Source organism: Diachasmimorpha longicaudata, chromosome 2 (assembly GCF_034640455.1).
Source record: "Diachasmimorpha longicaudata isolate KC_UGA_2023 chromosome 2, iyDiaLong2, whole genome shotgun sequence".
In the NCBI taxonomy this organism is placed as follows: domain Eukaryota; kingdom Metazoa; phylum Arthropoda; class Insecta; order Hymenoptera; family Braconidae; genus Diachasmimorpha; species Diachasmimorpha longicaudata.
In genome coordinates this window covers 6489047-6507048 of record NC_087226.1, presented here as the reverse complement: position 1 = coordinate 6507048, position 18002 = coordinate 6489047, and the positions used below count along the sequence as shown (strand labels likewise).

The window sequence follows — 18002 nt, the reverse complement described above, 5'->3', positions numbered from 1 at the left end:
GATCTATCTATTCATAGAAAACAGGGTGGGAAAAAACTATCACGGACATTTACATCGATTGAATTTTTATCATTTATATCCGAAAGCTACTGTTCATGAGCAGTATGAGCACAAGGTAAAAAATATGTTCCCCCCTTTCCGAAGCATCATTGTAATATTCTACGTATAGTTTTTCTACTGGGAAACATATATTATTCACGATAATCATCAGCCTACAGTTCTCCCTCGGTGCATATAATAGAAGAGGGATGAATAAATAATTTCCTGTACTTTTCCCTTCAATTTAAAAAAATATTATTCTCAGTTATAGTCTTTACGCGGCAAGAGCGACCCCAGCTGACATGTAATTTTCATTCATTTACGACACGCCATATCTGAATTGAATACTGAAGGAAAGTACACGGGAAGCAGTCGTATATCAGATGGATACCAAACCAAATATCTGGAATGACAATGTAAATTACGCTCTAGGTTTACATCGAATACTGAGTCAGGTATTGGGGTTGTGGCCCCTAAATAATCGCGATTGGTTCTCTATATTACGAAACTCTATTGTGATACTCATACTTGTAAGTGGAATGCTTCAAAAGACTAAACAAATTAATTTATTCAATGAATTCCCCAATGAATTCGCTGAGAAAATGTTATAACGAAACTATTACTGAAGCTTCATACAACATTTTTAAAATATAAAAGAACATTATAATCCTCGCCAACATTATTGTTGTCGATTTTCCTTCTTAAATGATTAAAAATAAAAAATTATGTAACTCGGTAAGATATGATAACTACGATTATCATGCACTTCCTTCGAAATATTTAGTATCAATGAATAAATTCTACAAGTTGTCATTGACAGAATCGATTATGATAGCATAATTACGTGCAATTAATTTGTGATTCAGAAAAACAGACACTTCCGCAGGAAGCGTCTGTGGAATGAACTTGATTTCATGTGACTGTTTAGAACTTTTTACTGACGTCGCTATTTCCCATAGTCCTCTCCCCTCATTATAATTTTTTTATAATCGCGATTACGTAATCATCCTCTATGGCGTAGATAATTCTGATTATAAGTCTCGTTGGAAACTGGATCATTAACGGCTATTGTGGAATTATGACTGAATTATTGGACGCGATAACCATCATTGCATGCTCCTTCATTGGGGCAATACAGATGACTTTCATACTGAAACACCGAAAGAGCTATTCGAATATTATAATTGCAGCTATGGAAGACTGGAGTGGTGTTCAGGATCATAATACATCATATGGCACTATGCGTGGATATGCTCGTATGGGACGGATAGTTGCATTCGTACAGATGTGTGGAGCATACTTATCGATCATTCCTGTTATCTTAACAAATCTCCCCAGAAACGTTGAAGTACACGATGATCTCCATAATATGAGTATATTTTTAAAAACCATGCCCGGGGTACCAAAATGTTGGGTCCCCAGAGATATACCTACAGGGACTTATTACGCTTATCATCTCTTCACGTGCTTTGCATTGATAATTGGAGCTACAGTGTTCTCTGGTTGTACTGTATTTACATTCGGTCTGGCAATGCATCTTGTTGGACAGTTCGAATCATTGAATCAAACGTTAAACGAAATCACCGGTCATGAACTTGATGTCATTTTGCATTCAAAATTAGCAAAATTGTCAAAGCGACATAATCATCTTCTGGAATTGGCAAAGGGTTTTCATACTGCAACTAATTTTATAGTCTTCGTAGTGCTGGGTTCCAACACATTCATTATTTGTGTTTCTGGTAAGATACTGTATGTTGTCCTGGAATGTACATTGTCAAAGCTTACATGACAGTAATATTTTCTAAGCACGTACTAATTTTTTCGCGAGAGCACATGATTTAGCTGACACTGATGGGAAGAATGATTTTTTTGAAATCATTTACTTGAGAGGAGTATTTATTTTTGGAAAATTATGGTCCTTAGATTGAGTCATTCCCAGGGAGGCCTGATTAGTTTTTAATTATTACATACTTATTGCTCTTGAGGATAATACTGCTGCACAGAATCTTAAATTAACTCTTCAATTGATTTTTTGAATATTCATAATTATTGAAAAAGTACACTCACTAGTATAATTATCATGATCGTCTTCTAGAAGAATTTAATTACCATCACTCAAAACGCGTAAGGATTGCCTAATAATGAATTGACTCGAGAAATATGATATTGAAGGGAAGATACTCTTCTGAAGTAAATGATTATTTGGCAACACCAATTTTTTTTCTTAGTGTAGCTTTATATGGAAATCACCGCGTATCTGTGTAACCAGAACTGATATTTATCTTTATTTGATTTTCCCCTTTTTGGAGAGAAGTTTCATTCATTGCGGGTATCTGGTCACATCTGGTTGAGATGAGAGACTATGATAGCCAGCAGCCTCGCATGCTGCTCAAATATATCACGAAGACATTTTTTTTATTATTATTAATGACCTTCCCTTCTTTTGTAGAAGTTATGCTGCTGTGGGCTCTTAACACAGGGGATAGTAAGACTGCAATAGACATGATCATTAGAATTGCTTTGATGTACGTCCAAATATTTCTATACAGTTACATTGGTGAAAAATTTTCTGTACAAGCCGGAAAATTTCAATTCATCCTGTATAATTCTCCGTGGTACAAGATGTCACCGAATGTGGTGAAAAATTTGAAATTCATAATGATGCGTAATAACATTCCACTACGCTTCACTGCTGGCAAAGTATGTGTTATGGATTTTGAAAATTTCAAGAACATTCTTAAATCGATGCTTTCATATTTTTCAATATTACGACTGATTTTTAATGTAGAATAGAGTAATTGTGCATACTGATCCTGTAGAAACAAATTACTTTAGTTATACAGTGGAATTAGTTTTTCATAATTTCATACTTTACAAATGAAAGGAGAACAATAAAATTCTTGAGATATAATTAATTGCTGAAAAATTACTATAGGACCCTTTTATCATCAATGTCTAGATGATCACCTGCGAAATTTTATATTGACAATTTCAGTGGAATTTTTGATATCACATTTGTTGTAGTGCTCAATTCGTTCCACAAAAAATGTTATAATACAAATTTTACCTAGTTATTCATGCCAAACTAGTCAACAGCCCAAAGGAACGTATCTTGTTTTACCACTTTGCTACTGATTTTTTCATGACTGTCCAAATTAATCTAAATATTTCCCACTCACGAAGAAATGAGTTTGTTTATTACCAAGTGGGTCTCGTAGTTGTGTAGTCTCATTCATGTATACCATCATATATCGTGTCCAAATAACCGTTTGTCACCACGGAAAAAACAGACGAGCATGCAGCTGCTGATAAATACGATACGGGTCAGCAGCATTCATCGACACTAGGATTCACTAAAAAAACGTATCGTAGACTACTATTTTATTTTCCCTGTGAAAAATATTTTCTACATGGAACAGAGATGATGGACTTTTCCACGAAATCCCATATCTACACGTCGCTCTATTATAGTCTTTTGAACTCCTCTCGAAAACTGAACTTTTCTTAATTTGGAAAAAGATGTTTCCTAAGATTAACTATATTTTGGTTTACAATTCTTGCCCACATTTACTATAAATTTAAAACTTCTTCGTAAAATCTAGAACAAGTTTCTAGATTTTAGATGTCTGAAGTCCGAGAAACTTCAGTTTCGAAAATTTCCGAGCAAAGTTCATGAAATCCTTCTTTTTTGTCCGTGTGATATAAGCCTTATCACTGATAATGTTAATCAAACACATCATAAGGAGGAAGATTTTTTAATTTCTACCTCGAAATTGTTCACCGTGTGCCGTGTGTAATTATAACTTTTCTCAAAGTGTGTCAACTTTCAACTTGAATATACATAACGGATGATACGTGACGATTATATTACTTATGATGATGATATTAATTATGACTTTGAAGGGGTTCACTCTCGTCCGTAATAACAAATATTGAAAAAGGAATTTAAAATATGCCCGTAAGGAAATGGGGGATTTAAGAAAAAATAATAATTAATGGAGCCCTTTATGGATTGGAATATGAAGTATGGAAGAAATATACTTTAGCTTAAGTGCATGATATTTTTTTAACCCCACGGCCAAGACCACTGTTAATTTTTTCTCAGATTTTCCTAGATATTTCAAATTTATTACCATCCCGATTATTAATGGGCGGCGTAGCACTAACGGCTTCTGCGAGAATTCGTCGGAATCCCGCAGAATTTTCTACTAAATTTGTCGAATACATCCATTCATTTTTTCATGAGTTTTCAAATTCATACATAATAGCAACGATTTTGTAATCTTTCAAAAGTACACACTTGAACCGTGCGATAAAATCATAAAAGTGAGAAAATAAATGAACGAGGGTTGGACTAAATGGAGTAAAAAATGTCATAATTCAAATATTGATCAAATTCATCGATCATCTGCCTTGACTCACAACATATCCCAGCAATCAATGATATCTTCACTATAGCACTCTCTGACGTATATATTGTGGAGTCGTGGGAGGTGTTATGGTAGTTCTGTGCAGACCGCCTACTAGAGAGGTGCCCAGTGGACGCTGAATCTCCGCAACTTGTGTGACAACTAGCCGCGTAATACCGTTGCTTTTAATCGGTAATCGTGAATTTTTTCGAATTTATAATCAACATTTTTTCCGTCTCATTGACGAATTTCGTGACTTCTAGTGATCTCCCGAATACCTGTCCGCCGTCCTTAACAATCTGTGAGAGAGAATAAGAGAGAGCAAGTGAGTTAAATATTTTTCAATAATTCATGAATTTTCCTCTACCTACTTGTCATCGGTTGCTCATGGCAATGGTTACTAATGGGTTCAACAACTTTGTTGTCAGTATTTATTTCTTTACAATAGGTCTGACAACTTCAAACGCATTTATGTGGGCAATCGCGAGATTACCTGGACAGCTATTTTGCACCTGCCCGGTTATACGCTCAACCAGATTTTTGTAATACACATGCAAAAGTTCTGAGAATGTTGAATTTGGGATTTCCCTACGAGTGACGCAATCAATTTTCCATAATTGATCGATTCTTGCCGCCTCATAAGTGTATTGTTGTTCCAGAAATGAAGATGATGATATTTCTTCTTGTTGCTATCCAAATTTGCGGATCGCTGGGCAATAACCTTGATGTCCTCGACAACTATATGGCATTACGTGCTGTGGCCAGTGATATCAACAAATTTTCTAGTGAATTTGGTCAGGTAATTTATTACAAAAGAGCTGGTGATAGTGATTTCGCTCTTAAGAGATTATTTGTCGATATCTTCTCACTCGAGTGTTTCACAAACTTTTTATTCAATAGCTCACTGTGGACTTTTGTAAATTTTGCATAGTAAATCGATTAGCAACATGAGCAGAAGATTACTCAGTAACAAAACTTCTGTAGAATGTCTAAAACCGTTCGTTAATTTCCAAAAAAATCTGCGAAAGAAGCAAAGTTGATTGACATGAGCTCAGTACTTATTAGCTAAATTGAAATATCACATTGTTTATTCAATTTTCAGGCAATTTCAAAAGCTGAAAATAGTAATTTGATAGCTTCACCCATCAGTGCGTCAATGGCTTTATCAATGCTGGCTTATGGAGCACGTGGAGACAGTGAAAAGCAACTGAAATCTGTTTTGCATTTCAACAGTGACGCAAGTGTGCAAAAAAAAGGCATTAAGACTCTTATAGAGAATTTAAAAGTAAATGATTGTACATTACTCATCTTCATCACCTCATCGTGCCCAACAATTATTGTATTTATTTTTCTCCTGCAATAGGAATTCTCCAAAGTTGATTTGAAATTAGCGAACAAGATTTTCCTCGCCCAAAATGTTACTGTCAACCCAGACTTCAAGGAAGTCTCTGAATCAATCTTCAAATCCGCAGTTCAAAATGTTGATTACAGTGCACCGAAAGAGGCGAGCAAAACTATTAATGATTGGTGTGAACAACAGACGAATTCCAAGATTAAAGACTTATTCTCAGCTGGTGAGTAAACAAATAAAATTTGCTTTTGTAACATAGACCATACATACATAAACCATATTTACATTATCACTGGCGTGCTGTATTACACTATAAAGATATTACATATCGAAACCTTTAAAATGCAATTTCAATGCCAACAAAAGTCATCAGACCTGGAAATTTGGGCTACATTTCTCGTGTTACCAGTTCGCGATTCATTAATTATATTCTAAAATTTTCTTCGATAGTCCGGAAATATTATCAACATTATCCAAAAAAAAAACATGGGGACAATCGTAAGAAAAACCTGTTCTCTAGGGATATATATTGAGCAATTCAAGAAAAATTAGCTGCCTCGAGTGAATATGTTTCAGATAGTGTAATCTTCTTCTCGATATAAAATTATTATGCATGTGATGTTTCACGTACAGATGACTTTGATAATGATACCGGTTTGGTGCTCGTCAATGCCGTCTACTTCAAGGGTAATTGGTTTCAAAAATTTGACGCAAACCTAACAACTCTCACGAATTTCACTCTCTTGGATGGAACTACAAAGAAAGTACCTACGATGAATGCTGATAGGGATTATCGCTTCGGAGTTCTAGAAGATCTTGGAGCAACATTCGTGGAACTACCTTACGAGGTGAACAATAAATAATTGATTTAATCTATTCGTTTATTCAAGTGAAAGATCAAATCCTCGGGTATAAACTTCACTTTCATTGTACTATTTCTCAGAGCAATGACATCAGTGACGGTATCAGCATGTTCATCGTTCTCCCCAACGAGCCATCAGGTTTGAAAGACCTTGAAAAAAATTTAGCCAAGCTCGACCTAAATCGTCTCCTCGCTGGTACCATATGCAAGGTCAACCTATCTCTTCCCAAATTCAAAGTACAATCGAAACTGGACCTTAAAGCACCATTGAACGACCTCGGTCTCAAGGAGATATTCGAAGACTCGGCTGACCTCAGCGGCATCCTCTCCGGTGACGCTCCAAATTTGAAAGTCAGCAAGATCGTGCAGAAGGCATTCATAGAAGTGAATGAAGAGGGTAGTGAGGCCGCAGCGGCAACTGGTGAGTCCTATTCTTTCCACCACTTTCCCCCACGCACGAAAAGATTCAATAGAAAATCCTAGAAAGTTCCGCTAAAAATTTTATTGGATTTTTATTTTTTCTATATGGACTTCACTGGATATATTTTTCACAAAATTTGCTCGGCTCCGATATTTCTTCTATTTTTTTTTCATCAAGAAAACAAAATAAATTATTTTGGAGAAATTTTTTAATAAATATCTTAGTGGAATAAGTTGCATAGAATAATGAAATTCTATTGATATTATCTGCGGCACATAAAAATTCAATAGAAATCTCAGAGAATTTGCTAGTGGTTCTATTAATTTTTTTCATCCGTGTCTGTCTAATGCCCTGCTATTTCACTGGAATTTGTTTTGAATTTTATGTAAGATGGTGTTTTTCTGTCCTTGTGCTAAAACTCCTTCACTGCTTTATATGTTCACCCAAGCTTCTTTCAGATTCCCTTAGTGGCCTTACAACCGCGTAAATATACAATTCAATGAATATCTAACGCAAGAGAAAGTTTCAGAATAATTCACATACATTTCGTCTTTGCAATCTAACTCCAAAGCAAAAAACCGTAGTGAAACAGTTTAAAAATTGTTCAATTTGAGGATAACTCCCCGGGCGTTGGGAAATTCCATCCATTTTGTGGCGATTTTTATAGTAAAATGTGGACGTAGATTTGTATACAACTTTCTAATTTTCTTGGCTCTCTAAATATTCTCAAAAATTGATTTCGCAATCGTAATGATTTATCTTATTTTATCAAAGTCGTTACTGAAATGTTTCTTATTCATATGGATAGAGTGAGTAGAATGAAATTTTGTATTCAGGCATTGAAGCTACAACATTCTCAGCACCCATACCAATTGATTTTCACGTCGACCGTCCTTTTTACTACGCTATCGTAAAACGTCTAGGTCGAGAGGAAGGGGGAGTTGTATTGTTTAGTGGATATTATAAGATCGCTGACTGAGGTAAGTTGCTTTATTGTGGTTGTATCAATGTCCTTTTTTTCATGGCTTTCAATGTTCACAGAGTGTTCGTCGAATAGACAGAAAAACAAAATTTTTTTATGTATAAAAAAATAGAATTTTTATAGGAAAAAAGATCGGTCACAAGGAGGTTTTCTTCGGTAGTATTTTTGTAAAAAAAAAAATTAATAAATTGGTGTATAAATTGGTGGCAACTCTGTTACAGGAGTGGAACTAGAAAACAGGTTTGGCTGGGAAGCGGAAAAAAAAGCAGTCAAGTTCAGCGTTGATCATCCATTTGTATTGGTCATTGCTACACAGGATATAATTATTTTTGCGGCACGCATTGCTGATCCAAGCTATGAAATATAGTTTTTATAATCCAGTTGTAAACATATCAAGATAATTCAACTTCAGTGTGTAAAATGTTTTGATAAATATCTTGTGTGAGGGACCATAAACAACTTGTCGTAAGCACCATTCTTTTTCAAAATTATTGTAATGAAAATTGTAATGTTTCCATTCAATCCCAAAACATTCTCAAAATAATCTCCTCAAACCAAAGTTGATTAACATAGTTTCACTATTGAAAACAAATTCTGTAACCCCTGCAGCGAAATTAGCACGTTATTTTTATTACATTGTGAAAAAATAAACAAAAAAACGTACAAATTTCATCAGCCAAGCTGAAATGAATAAAAAATAAAGATACAACTACTATCTTCTATAATTTTTAACACAAAGTATAAGTAGAACTGGCAACAAAAAGTCAACTCCAGTTGTCTTTGATAAATCTCATAAATTTCTTTCTTTCTTGGAAGACAAGTAACGAAGTGTGAAATTCAATTACTTTCACATATTCTTCGGCAATTTATCAAGAAGTTATTTTTGCAGTTCATAAAGAGTTATAGAAAAAATTTAACGTCATATTTTAGGCTCTCATCTCCTCCACTACTTCACAACTGAAATAATTGCATTCATTGCCCCCAATAACGTAAAAAAATGAAAATAGGAAAACAAATTATGATATGGCACACCCAGCTACATTCTTAACAGTCCCAGTTCCCGAAGTCTCATTGGAAGTTAGCGAAGTTTTTCGATAAGGCTTCAATGTGGTCGTTGTATCCAGATACTCATCGTTGTCCTCGACATCAGAGTCATTCCGAATATTCTTCCCCGTCGCCTCCTGGCCCACATCCCCCCGAGCGTACTTATCATTCGTATCACGTTGCCTGGACACAGCATAATTCCCCTTCGGATACCTCGGCCTCCCTTCGATCATCCTCTCCTTCTCCACATAATCATAATCCCGTCCATATCGATTTGAAGGCACAATCTGAGCACTGAAGCCAATCGATCTAAAGCCCTGCCTCTCACACATCAACTCATCATTCTCTTTCTCCGGGACATCCTGAGGATTGATGAATCCCATAGGATATTTTTTTGGTCCCCCCTTGTGAGATTCATAATTCTTTTCAATTCCGTAAGTATAACGATCCTCTAACCAGTCCCGAGCCTTATTGTAACTCTGACGTTGAGCATAATTGTCATAAAGTGCAGACGGCATTGGAGGAGCTGGAGGTGCTGATGAAATCGGTTCAACTCGAGTGGCTGCCTGCTTCCAGCGAGCACTCTGCATTACCAACTGTGCCAGCTGTTGAATTGTCTGCTTAGGGATCACGTCATCAAGATCCAAATCCTTATCCTTTTGCTTTGTATCCGTTTTTGCTGGTGTCGATGTATTGAGACCCAATGCTTCATCGAGATTTCTCAGACGATCGTAACCCTCACCGCAACCACTCAAAAGCTCGTCACTCTGATTCTTGTATTTGAAGATAGGAAAAAAACGAGATCGTTCCTCAGCCTGTCGTTCAATGTCAAGGAAGTTAGACGTTAGAATTTTAGCTGCTGATGGGCATTTGATCTCTTTCTCTCCTTTATTCTCTTCTTTGATACGATTGAACAACTTTCGTCGAGCCGGTTGGGTATCGGGCTTTTTATTATCATTATCATTGAAGAAAAGCTGACGGGCATTCTCAATTCTCTCCTCCATAAGTTTTTCAGCCTGCAGGAATCTCTGAGTCTCTTCCATTGCTACTTTTCCCTGAAAAATTTTAGCAGAGCCAAGTTCAATGTTTCTCTCAGCTGATGATTTTGTTTTCCAGTCGTTGGACACGGCCGGAGGCATTCCTGCTGCTGTGTTCATTTCTTTCTGGGCCTGAACGAAGGGAGATGCTGATACTGGCCCCAATTTTGACCATATCGTTCCTGGTTTGCATGGCCTAATGACCCCAGGTCTTGTTGTTATGGGATTCTGGGTTATCAGTTCAATGTTTGAGGAGGGACTAGTACAGGGGACTCTACAGGGCTTTGGAGGTACTAGATCCAACTTTGGGGGAATTGTTCCTGGTTTAGGTGGTGGGGAGAAGCACAGAGGGACGGAAGTGATAACATTGGGTGGGGTGTTATCATCAGATTTTTCAACGCTCGATCCACTTTTGTTCAATACTGTGGCATGAACTACGCTCATCAACTGATCGAGACGATTCTCAAGTCTGTCCTGGCGGTTCTGATCTCTGTCTAGGATTCGAGCAACCATTGAATCCTGAGCTGCTAGGATTTTATTAACTACTTCTGACTGCGAAGTAATAGCACTTAGCATCAACTGCTCCAGCTTCTGCGCCTTTTTCTTTCTGAAAGGTGCGTGCGGAGGATTTGGGGAGTCATTTTTGGAACCCACTAGCTCATTTTCAGATGGGCTCGGTGAGTCTTGGATGAATTCTATGGACAATGTGTCATCGTTGAATGTCGCGTTGTTCGTCATCATAGTTGCATTCACTGGAAAGGGATCCGTTTCTTGATCATATGTTTCGTTCAAGTTCTGGGCCTTCATTTGCTGAGAGATTTTAGCCTGACAGAAGGCCTCATTCAGATTGGGAGCGATGTCAGAGTGGCAGTTTGGTTGAGGACGTGAAGAAATTTTGTAGTTGACGTTTTCCGAGTTTTTTGTGGTGAATGGAAGGAAGCTTTTTGCTTGTTGTGGATTGTCCATTCGTTCTGGCAGGGCACACTGCTGGAGTTGACTTTGAATCCTGGCCAAGTTGGTAGACATTCTGGACGGATAGTACATGTTGTCCAGGGGATAATTTCGCTGGGGGATATTTCCATAGTTAACGCAATAATCCATGGGTTGAACTGGGTTATGAGGCTGTTGCAGTCCTTGATTGGTCATATAATTTTCGCATAATTGATTTTTCAGTAGCATGTTTTCCTGAATTATTTGGTTTTGCACATTTTGCGCAGTATTTTTCAATGGCATGTCGGAGAAGCGGTTTGTCTCGAAGGTGTTGAACCGGTAGCGATCCTCCGGAAGAGATCTGCGTAATGGTTTACCCATGTTGGATCGGAGTACTTTTGGCTCAAGGTTCATTCTGGGGTCCCGAATTGTCGGGGATAGAGAGCGATGGGGACGTGCCATCACGGTTTCGTTAGATTCGGATGAATCTGCGTAGTAGTCTTGGGGTAAATAGGTCCATGGGCCCGGGTCAATCTCAATCTGACGGATTAGGGGCTCGGGGGGCTCCTCCAATTTGTTTCGACGCATTAAGAAATTCGCGTGAGTCTTTATCTCTTTTTCAGGGGATTTCAGCAGGAATTGTCCGGAGTCTGCGGATAATTCAAGTTGTTTGTTTGAGTCGCAGTATTATTTTAGTCAGAATGATTCCGTCAAGGAAGTTTCAGGAGACGTTAAACATTTTTGTAATGGAATGATTCAACGCGGAAACGTATGTGTGAGTCCATAAAATCCACAAACAAAAGTATTTCATTAAGACATTGAGTAGTGTCAGAGATATTGAAACAAAATTATTTCCACAAAAAATTATAGTAAAGAAAAGTGTATAAATCTCCTAAACTGCTTATCTCATCATAATGTGTAACCAACGAAACCGTTAGAAAAATAGCGCAATTCTCGGACTACGTCACGGTTGAGTATATTAGAAGCATGATAAGCAAAAATATCCCTAGAGTTGTGGTTCACAAAGAATGGAACATTTTGAAAATTATCGCAAGAGTGACAATAATTATCGCGCTTGCCTCCACCTTCGAACTCGATCAGAAGAAGATCGAGTCAAATCTTTTAAATCATCATTCATCGAACTCACAATCTTTTTCGAATGTATGCTTAGACGAGCATCTTAGAAGGGCTGAAAATTGCAGTTATAGCCTTTTGAATTATAATGGACCCGTATAACATGCATGTTTCCATTTTCAAACAAAGATCATGCACAACCCCAAAAAACGTTGGGTCATAAAACTTTCCGAGTGCATAAAACACGAACGTCTCACTTAAAAGCAAAAAACAATGCAAGAGAAAGTAAATGAAGGAAAAAAAAAAGTCACTTGCCTACAGTGTCCACACCTCCAGCATCGGTCTCAGCTTCCCCCTCCGCATCAGTTTCCCCCTTGGTCAACCGTTTGTTCTCCAAAACCTTATCAATGGATTCATAATAACGTTCGACCCCAGCTCGGGTTCCTGTTTTTTTCGCCTCTCGATAACAAACCAACACTTGTTTCATTCTGGACCTGCATTGTCGAGCTGTAACTCCATACCCTTTTTTACTCATGTATTTGGCGATACTTTCCCATATCAGCTGAGGCTTCACAGCATACTCGAGTTGTTTTTGTACCTGCCTGTCCGTCCAGACAGACACAAGAAGGGTTGTACTCTCCGGAGTCCATTTATATTTATTATTATTCTCGGTAGTATCACTCATTTTCATTTGTTAATCGATATCTCTCTCGTATCGACACCTAAAATATTTTTGTATAATAATAACAACACGTGGGTTGTCTCCGTTTACATTACACATCTCCCCTACTCCTAGCCATTAATTTCAGGACGAAGGACTTAACATTCCATTAAGTCTTCTCTTCTCAATTTATTAATTGATCTAATTTGAGTACTTACGATCGAGATTTACACTGGATTTGTCGTTCAGTAATGTGGCCGAGTGCATCTATGGGTTCATTGCAACCTGTTGCAACTTTGCTCCTGACTTTCCGATTGATGCTGCTGTATTTGAAGTACCGAATACAACGTCGAGTCCACTGAAGTCTGAACTATAGATACACTGAAACGGCGAGTGCAGAACCGGGCCGACAGAGAAGTCCCCAGTGCTCGTTTCATCTTTTTCTCTCACAATGTATTGGTAGTGGTTGGAATCTGATTGGTCCATTCAAATTAAGCCACTCCTCCCGTAACAAGGAGAAAATATCATTCCCGAGAAAGTAAGAACAGGACACACTACTAATTTGAACCGGTCTACCTAACGTTTGGCGACGATCCCGCGGTTGTGCATGCCAACCTGTTTCTCGTCTCCCTGTCTTACACCCTCACTTCGGTATGCAGTCATTCAATACCCCCGAAATCCCTCACGACGGTTGACACGTTAGGGAATATTTTCACCAAGCGACTTGTGCTAGCTCGTCGGTTTGCGGCATTTGTTGGAGGCAAAATATGACTGTTTAAACTACTAATTATAGATCTGTCATTTGGATTTAGTAAAAATTCGGAAGAATTTTTTGCTCTGAAAATATCAGTGTTTCGGAGATATTTTGGAATATCATCCTTCAGATAAGGGTAAATGTAACTCCAAATATTAATTTTAGTACCACTTAGTTAACATTAAAACCAGTAATGTGTTATATATTTAATACAATATCGCATTTCTTCCACCTATACATTTAAGATTTCTACGTCTGCGTGGCTCCACTTACTAGAAATCCCAGCGCATTCCGAGATTCCTATTAACGCAGACTCAGCACAAAATTCACACGTTGATGCACAAAATCATGGATGTGTGTTGATTATAAAAAATGAGTGTTCTTCTGAGAACTTCTTTGACATTTATTTCGTACAAAAAATGCTGAATGTCATTTGATGAAGCTGAATGAACCTTTAGTATAAATTTCCCTTGATATTTTCCTCTCTAAAACCACTCATTACCAGATAGCTCAATATTTGGATGTAGAACTTTTCCATGTTTTCATTTACGTTGGAGCACCCACCATACATTCAAAAATTGTAAAGTCAAATTGTCAAGACTCCAGGTAGTGTTCAGTTTTTTGTTTATTCTCCATCATTTGAGTTCTCTTTAATGGTAAAACAAAATGTAATAAAAACAAGAGAAAAGAAGCAAATAAACTTAAAAATATGTACTTGTTCTTGTTCTTGGTCTTATCCATGATCACTAAAAATGAAATATGAGCCGAATCCAACAACATAAGTGCAAATTGCTAAATTCGCATTTGCATTTTGTTTTTCAATTTATTTAGTATTAATCTCAAGTCTTACTTAAAGTTTGCAGACAGTGTCATTATTTTTGTGTTTCATGATAATACCTAGCCCATGACTAGCAGCAAAGTGGCAACACACTTCAACACTGACGTCTCTTTATTACCACATGTGTGTCTCCCTTATTTCACTTATAATGTGACCAGCTTGTGTGAGTGCCTGTTAAACATAAAGACGTTATATCAGTAATATAATTCATTCAGATAGTATCATCACATAGTGAGCCACAGATCAACAACAATAATAACAATAACAACAATAATTGTCGCCGAAAATTAAAAACTAATAAATTACCAATTACCAAAATCGCCAATTATGAAAAGTTATTAGTATTAAAACCCTGAGATTCTCAGGATTGACATGAGGGAAATATTTAATTACATTTGAAGGTCGAATGGTAACCGGCGGATTACTTTTGGCAATAGGACTTAACAAAACAGTAACAGTGATGGCTGTAATATCAATTTTGTATCTACTTCACGTAGTCAAGTACTGCATTTAGCTGTGACGTGATTTCCAAAAATAACCGGCTGAATTTTGTCTACACAATTTGAAATAACACTTGAATAGTACAATTCTATTGAATGAAGTTTGGGTGAATAAGATTCCCAATTGAACCCCTCACAATAGCACCTAACTACCTTTAGGACAGCAGAACTCACCCTCTAGTTAAGGGCAGTACTACTGTTTTCGCTCGCGAATAGCGTAGTGCTGTCATTTCGGAATAAAATAAATTGAATACACCAAAACTTGCCTTGAGCATATCCGCGGCTTCTTTGCGTCTCACTGCAATGTGCTCACTTTCATTCAAAAGTGCTTCTGCATGATCAGATTTATACAAGTGCGTAACAAGTTCACTCTGCAAGTTGTCTTTCACGTAATTAACGAGGAAATGCATCACAGCTTTCGGTACACTATCTTGAATTGATTTACGAACGATGTAGAAGTACGATTTGATGAGCCTCTCTGTAAAGACAAAAAAGAATGTTTATAGTTCAAGATTCCCAATGTTGCAAATTAAAAAAAAATTTATTATCCGAATAATATGTAACATCTTTTTTTTCCTTTCAATGCTGCAACTTGTCCATTACGGTAAAAATGGTAATAATTAGAGTGCATAAAATTAAACGAATTTCATTGTCAAGATGAAACTAGTTACTTAATGCGATAAAATTATAATTACCAATGACATCACAATCCCGCTGTTCTCGTTCACTGAGTTTTCTGCCAGTCTGCATGGGCACTTCAGATAGCAAATTGACTGGCTTTTGTTGTGTCGGTGTAGTCAATTGCTCCAGACCAACTGCGTTATTCCCCAAATTATTCGGATAAGGAGATGTTGCTCCCTCTCGATTTCTCACAGGTGAGCTTTCACCTGTGCTCGCTGAGTCAGATTTTCCGTGTGACAAAAAATTACTCAACAGCCGGTGATTCTGTTGCTCCTTACCCTGATCATTGAATACTGTGAAATCATCTTTTGAATTGATATTCTTTCCATGAGACTCATTAGTATTTTTGAGCAAAGAAGAAACGAGCGCTGCATCTTTATGAAAATCTGGATGCTTGGTGTTGATATAGGCAAGTTCAATAGCTACGAGATTCTCCACCATTGCATTAGTGGTTGGTAATCGTCTACGAAGAAGATGTGTAACAACATCAACAATTTTCTCGTACAATTTTGGGAATCTGAGCATCTCCTGATGAACTTCTGTACCACAATGTTGAATAATTCCCTGCATTTCCTCGTGCACCAGTTCAACACACCTCAAGGAGGGCTCTTCCATTCTCCGAATTTGCCTCTTAACCAGAAGCTCGAATGACACTTCAGGAACAAACAGAGCGGGTCTTGGTCCTGTGGCATTTCTAATTGCGGTAAGAATATCCATTTTGGTTAGTCCAGCGAGGGGATGAATCGAGTCCAATGTCTTTCCAAATGTCTCGTGGAATATGTAGCCAATTCTGGCGCCTCCGCAGAGCTCGGTAGTCTCAATATTCCTCGCTGTTCCTTCAATCGTCGAGCAATAAGAGCTAGCAAATTTCGTTATTATCTGAAGTAGCGTCTGACTCTTGTCTGAAACATCTTCGCCATAAGAATTTAAGAGAATTTGGTACTGCGATACCATGACATTCACCCTGGTCTTGAGCTCAGGGAGGCAATCTCTAATATGATGCATCAACAAACGATTAAGTGTCTTAGTGAGGTATGGAGTTCCATTTCTGCTGGCTAAAGTTGGATATTTGCGTTGTAAAAATGCTGCCTCGTCCTTCAAGGCCTCTTGAATAGTTTTGTTATTCATAATGTCCTGTTGAGAGCGATTAACAACACCAACAATTCCCAATTTCACAGGAATAACTCTTCCGCAGAGAATGTCAATGGCATCTGTTCCAGCATCCATCAAATCCATCTTCGTGACAACAGCCAGTGTTCTTCTACCATCAGGATCAACATCCTTACTCAATTTCAAACTTTCACTTGTTGCCATATCTGTGTTGGCAGTCACAACAGCTAGAATCATCGAGTTTGGATTACAAATGTATTTTAAAACCAAATTACGAATTTGTGTTTCTATATCCTCAGGCTGATCACCCACTGGTACTTTTGTTATTCCAGGGAGGTCAATTAGTGTTAAATTTACTACTTTCGATGAGTAAATTTTAAGATTTATGGGCTCAGGGCAAATTCCCTTGTTACCACCAGCCATACGATCAGTCTCAGCTTCAATTTCCTTACGAATATCATCAAAATTTTTAAATATACGATTTTTAGCGTGAAGAAAAACACCCCATTCCTCAATATCCAAGGTTCCATCCTCCGCTGTACGATGTTCACGATCATCCTTGGGTGTATAGACAAGTTGCAGAATTAACGGACGTCTCGTAACGATACCTGTACCTCGGGGCAAAAAGGAATGACCCACGAGGCTCTCGATTACCGATGATTTGCCGGAGCTCTGAATAATAAAGAAAATATATTAATCAAACTAATTGATTATTACTCGGTTCATTGCACGGTGCAAAGTCCACTTGATTGAACTGTAGACGAGATTTTTGATGACAAAGACAATGAAATCATCGAGGAAATAAAGAAAAACAAAGAAAGCCACCTAACCTGTGTACCGAGAACGACAATTTGCGGCAATTGAATAACATCTGCGCCGATTGTGTTAAAAACATCCTGCAGTTTGTTGATCACTGGGATGAGAGCCTCCATTGTTAATATTGATGGATATAAATTCTATGTATTCCGAGGTGATTTTTAAAATGGGTCAGTGCGATCAACGCCACCGGATTTTTCACCCAATTTGTGCTTCTAACAGTCAGGGAATGTACAATTATATACTTGCAACTGTGGATATTACGTATATATATATGTATATATATGGTAATGCTGGCTCACTTGATCCTGGGCCAACTGACACTCCAATTTATTTATCGACACAGTTGACTTGTTAGTACTGTAATATTACTGATGAATGTTGATAGTAATGGGATAGGTTGACCAACTGATCCAGTAGTGATCAATTTTCACCGTTAATTTTTGTATCGTGTTGAGGTGTTTTCCAATAATCAAAATAATCCACCATTGTA

General features: G+C 37.5%; 3 protein-coding genes across 6 annotated transcripts; 1 reads left to right on the top strand and 2 right to left on the bottom strand.

Annotated features, from left to right (window-relative positions):
- The first annotated feature begins 4484 nt into the window (after window positions 1–4484).
- On the top strand, window positions 4485–8776 carry LOC135172861 (antitrypsin-like). Of its 4 annotated transcripts, none has more exons than XM_064139293.1 (9): window positions 4485–4640; window positions 4712–4773; window positions 4897–4990; window positions 5108–5247; window positions 5551–5733; window positions 5812–6022; window positions 6433–6647; window positions 6743–7082; window positions 8286–8776. In XM_064139293.1, exons 4-9 carry the CDS (start codon window positions 5110–5112, stop codon window positions 8429–8431), a joined length of 1233 nt encoding a protein of 410 aa, XP_063995363.1. In that variant the 5' UTR covers window positions 4485–4640; window positions 4712–4773; window positions 4897–4990; window positions 5108–5109; the 3' UTR covers window positions 8432–8776. The 4 variants fall into 4 exon arrangements, with proteins under 4 accessions (XP_063995363.1, XP_063995364.1, XP_063995361.1 ...); XM_064139294.1 differs by lacking the exon at window positions 4897–4990 and adding an exon at window positions 7919–8062 and having other exon boundaries at window positions 8286–8452; XM_064139291.1 differs by lacking the exon at window positions 4897–4990 and having other exon boundaries at window positions 4486–4640.
- LOC135172853 (uncharacterized) lies at window positions 8568–13619 on the bottom strand. The gene is made up of 3 exons (XM_064139272.1): window positions 13029–13619; window positions 12465–12871; window positions 8568–11725 (listed from the first exon to the last, which is right to left on the bottom strand). Exons 2-3 carry the CDS (start codon window positions 12838–12840, stop codon window positions 9081–9083), a joined length of 3021 nt encoding a protein of 1006 aa, XP_063995342.1. The 5' UTR covers window positions 12841–12871; window positions 13029–13619; the 3' UTR covers window positions 8568–9080.
- A 552-nt stretch (window positions 13620–14171) lies between these two features.
- Window positions 14172–17985, bottom strand: Drp1 (Dynamin related protein 1). Its single transcript, XM_064139282.1, has 5 exons — window positions 17812–17985; window positions 17524–17724; window positions 15598–17365; window positions 15169–15380; window positions 14172–14573 (listed from the first exon to the last, which is right to left on the bottom strand). The coding sequence occupies exons 2-5, from the start codon at window positions 17623–17625 to the stop codon at window positions 14517–14519; spliced, it is 2139 nt and encodes a 712-aa protein (XP_063995352.1). The 5' UTR covers window positions 17626–17724; window positions 17812–17985; the 3' UTR covers window positions 14172–14516.
- Between the last annotated feature and the right edge of the window lie 17 nt (window positions 17986–18002).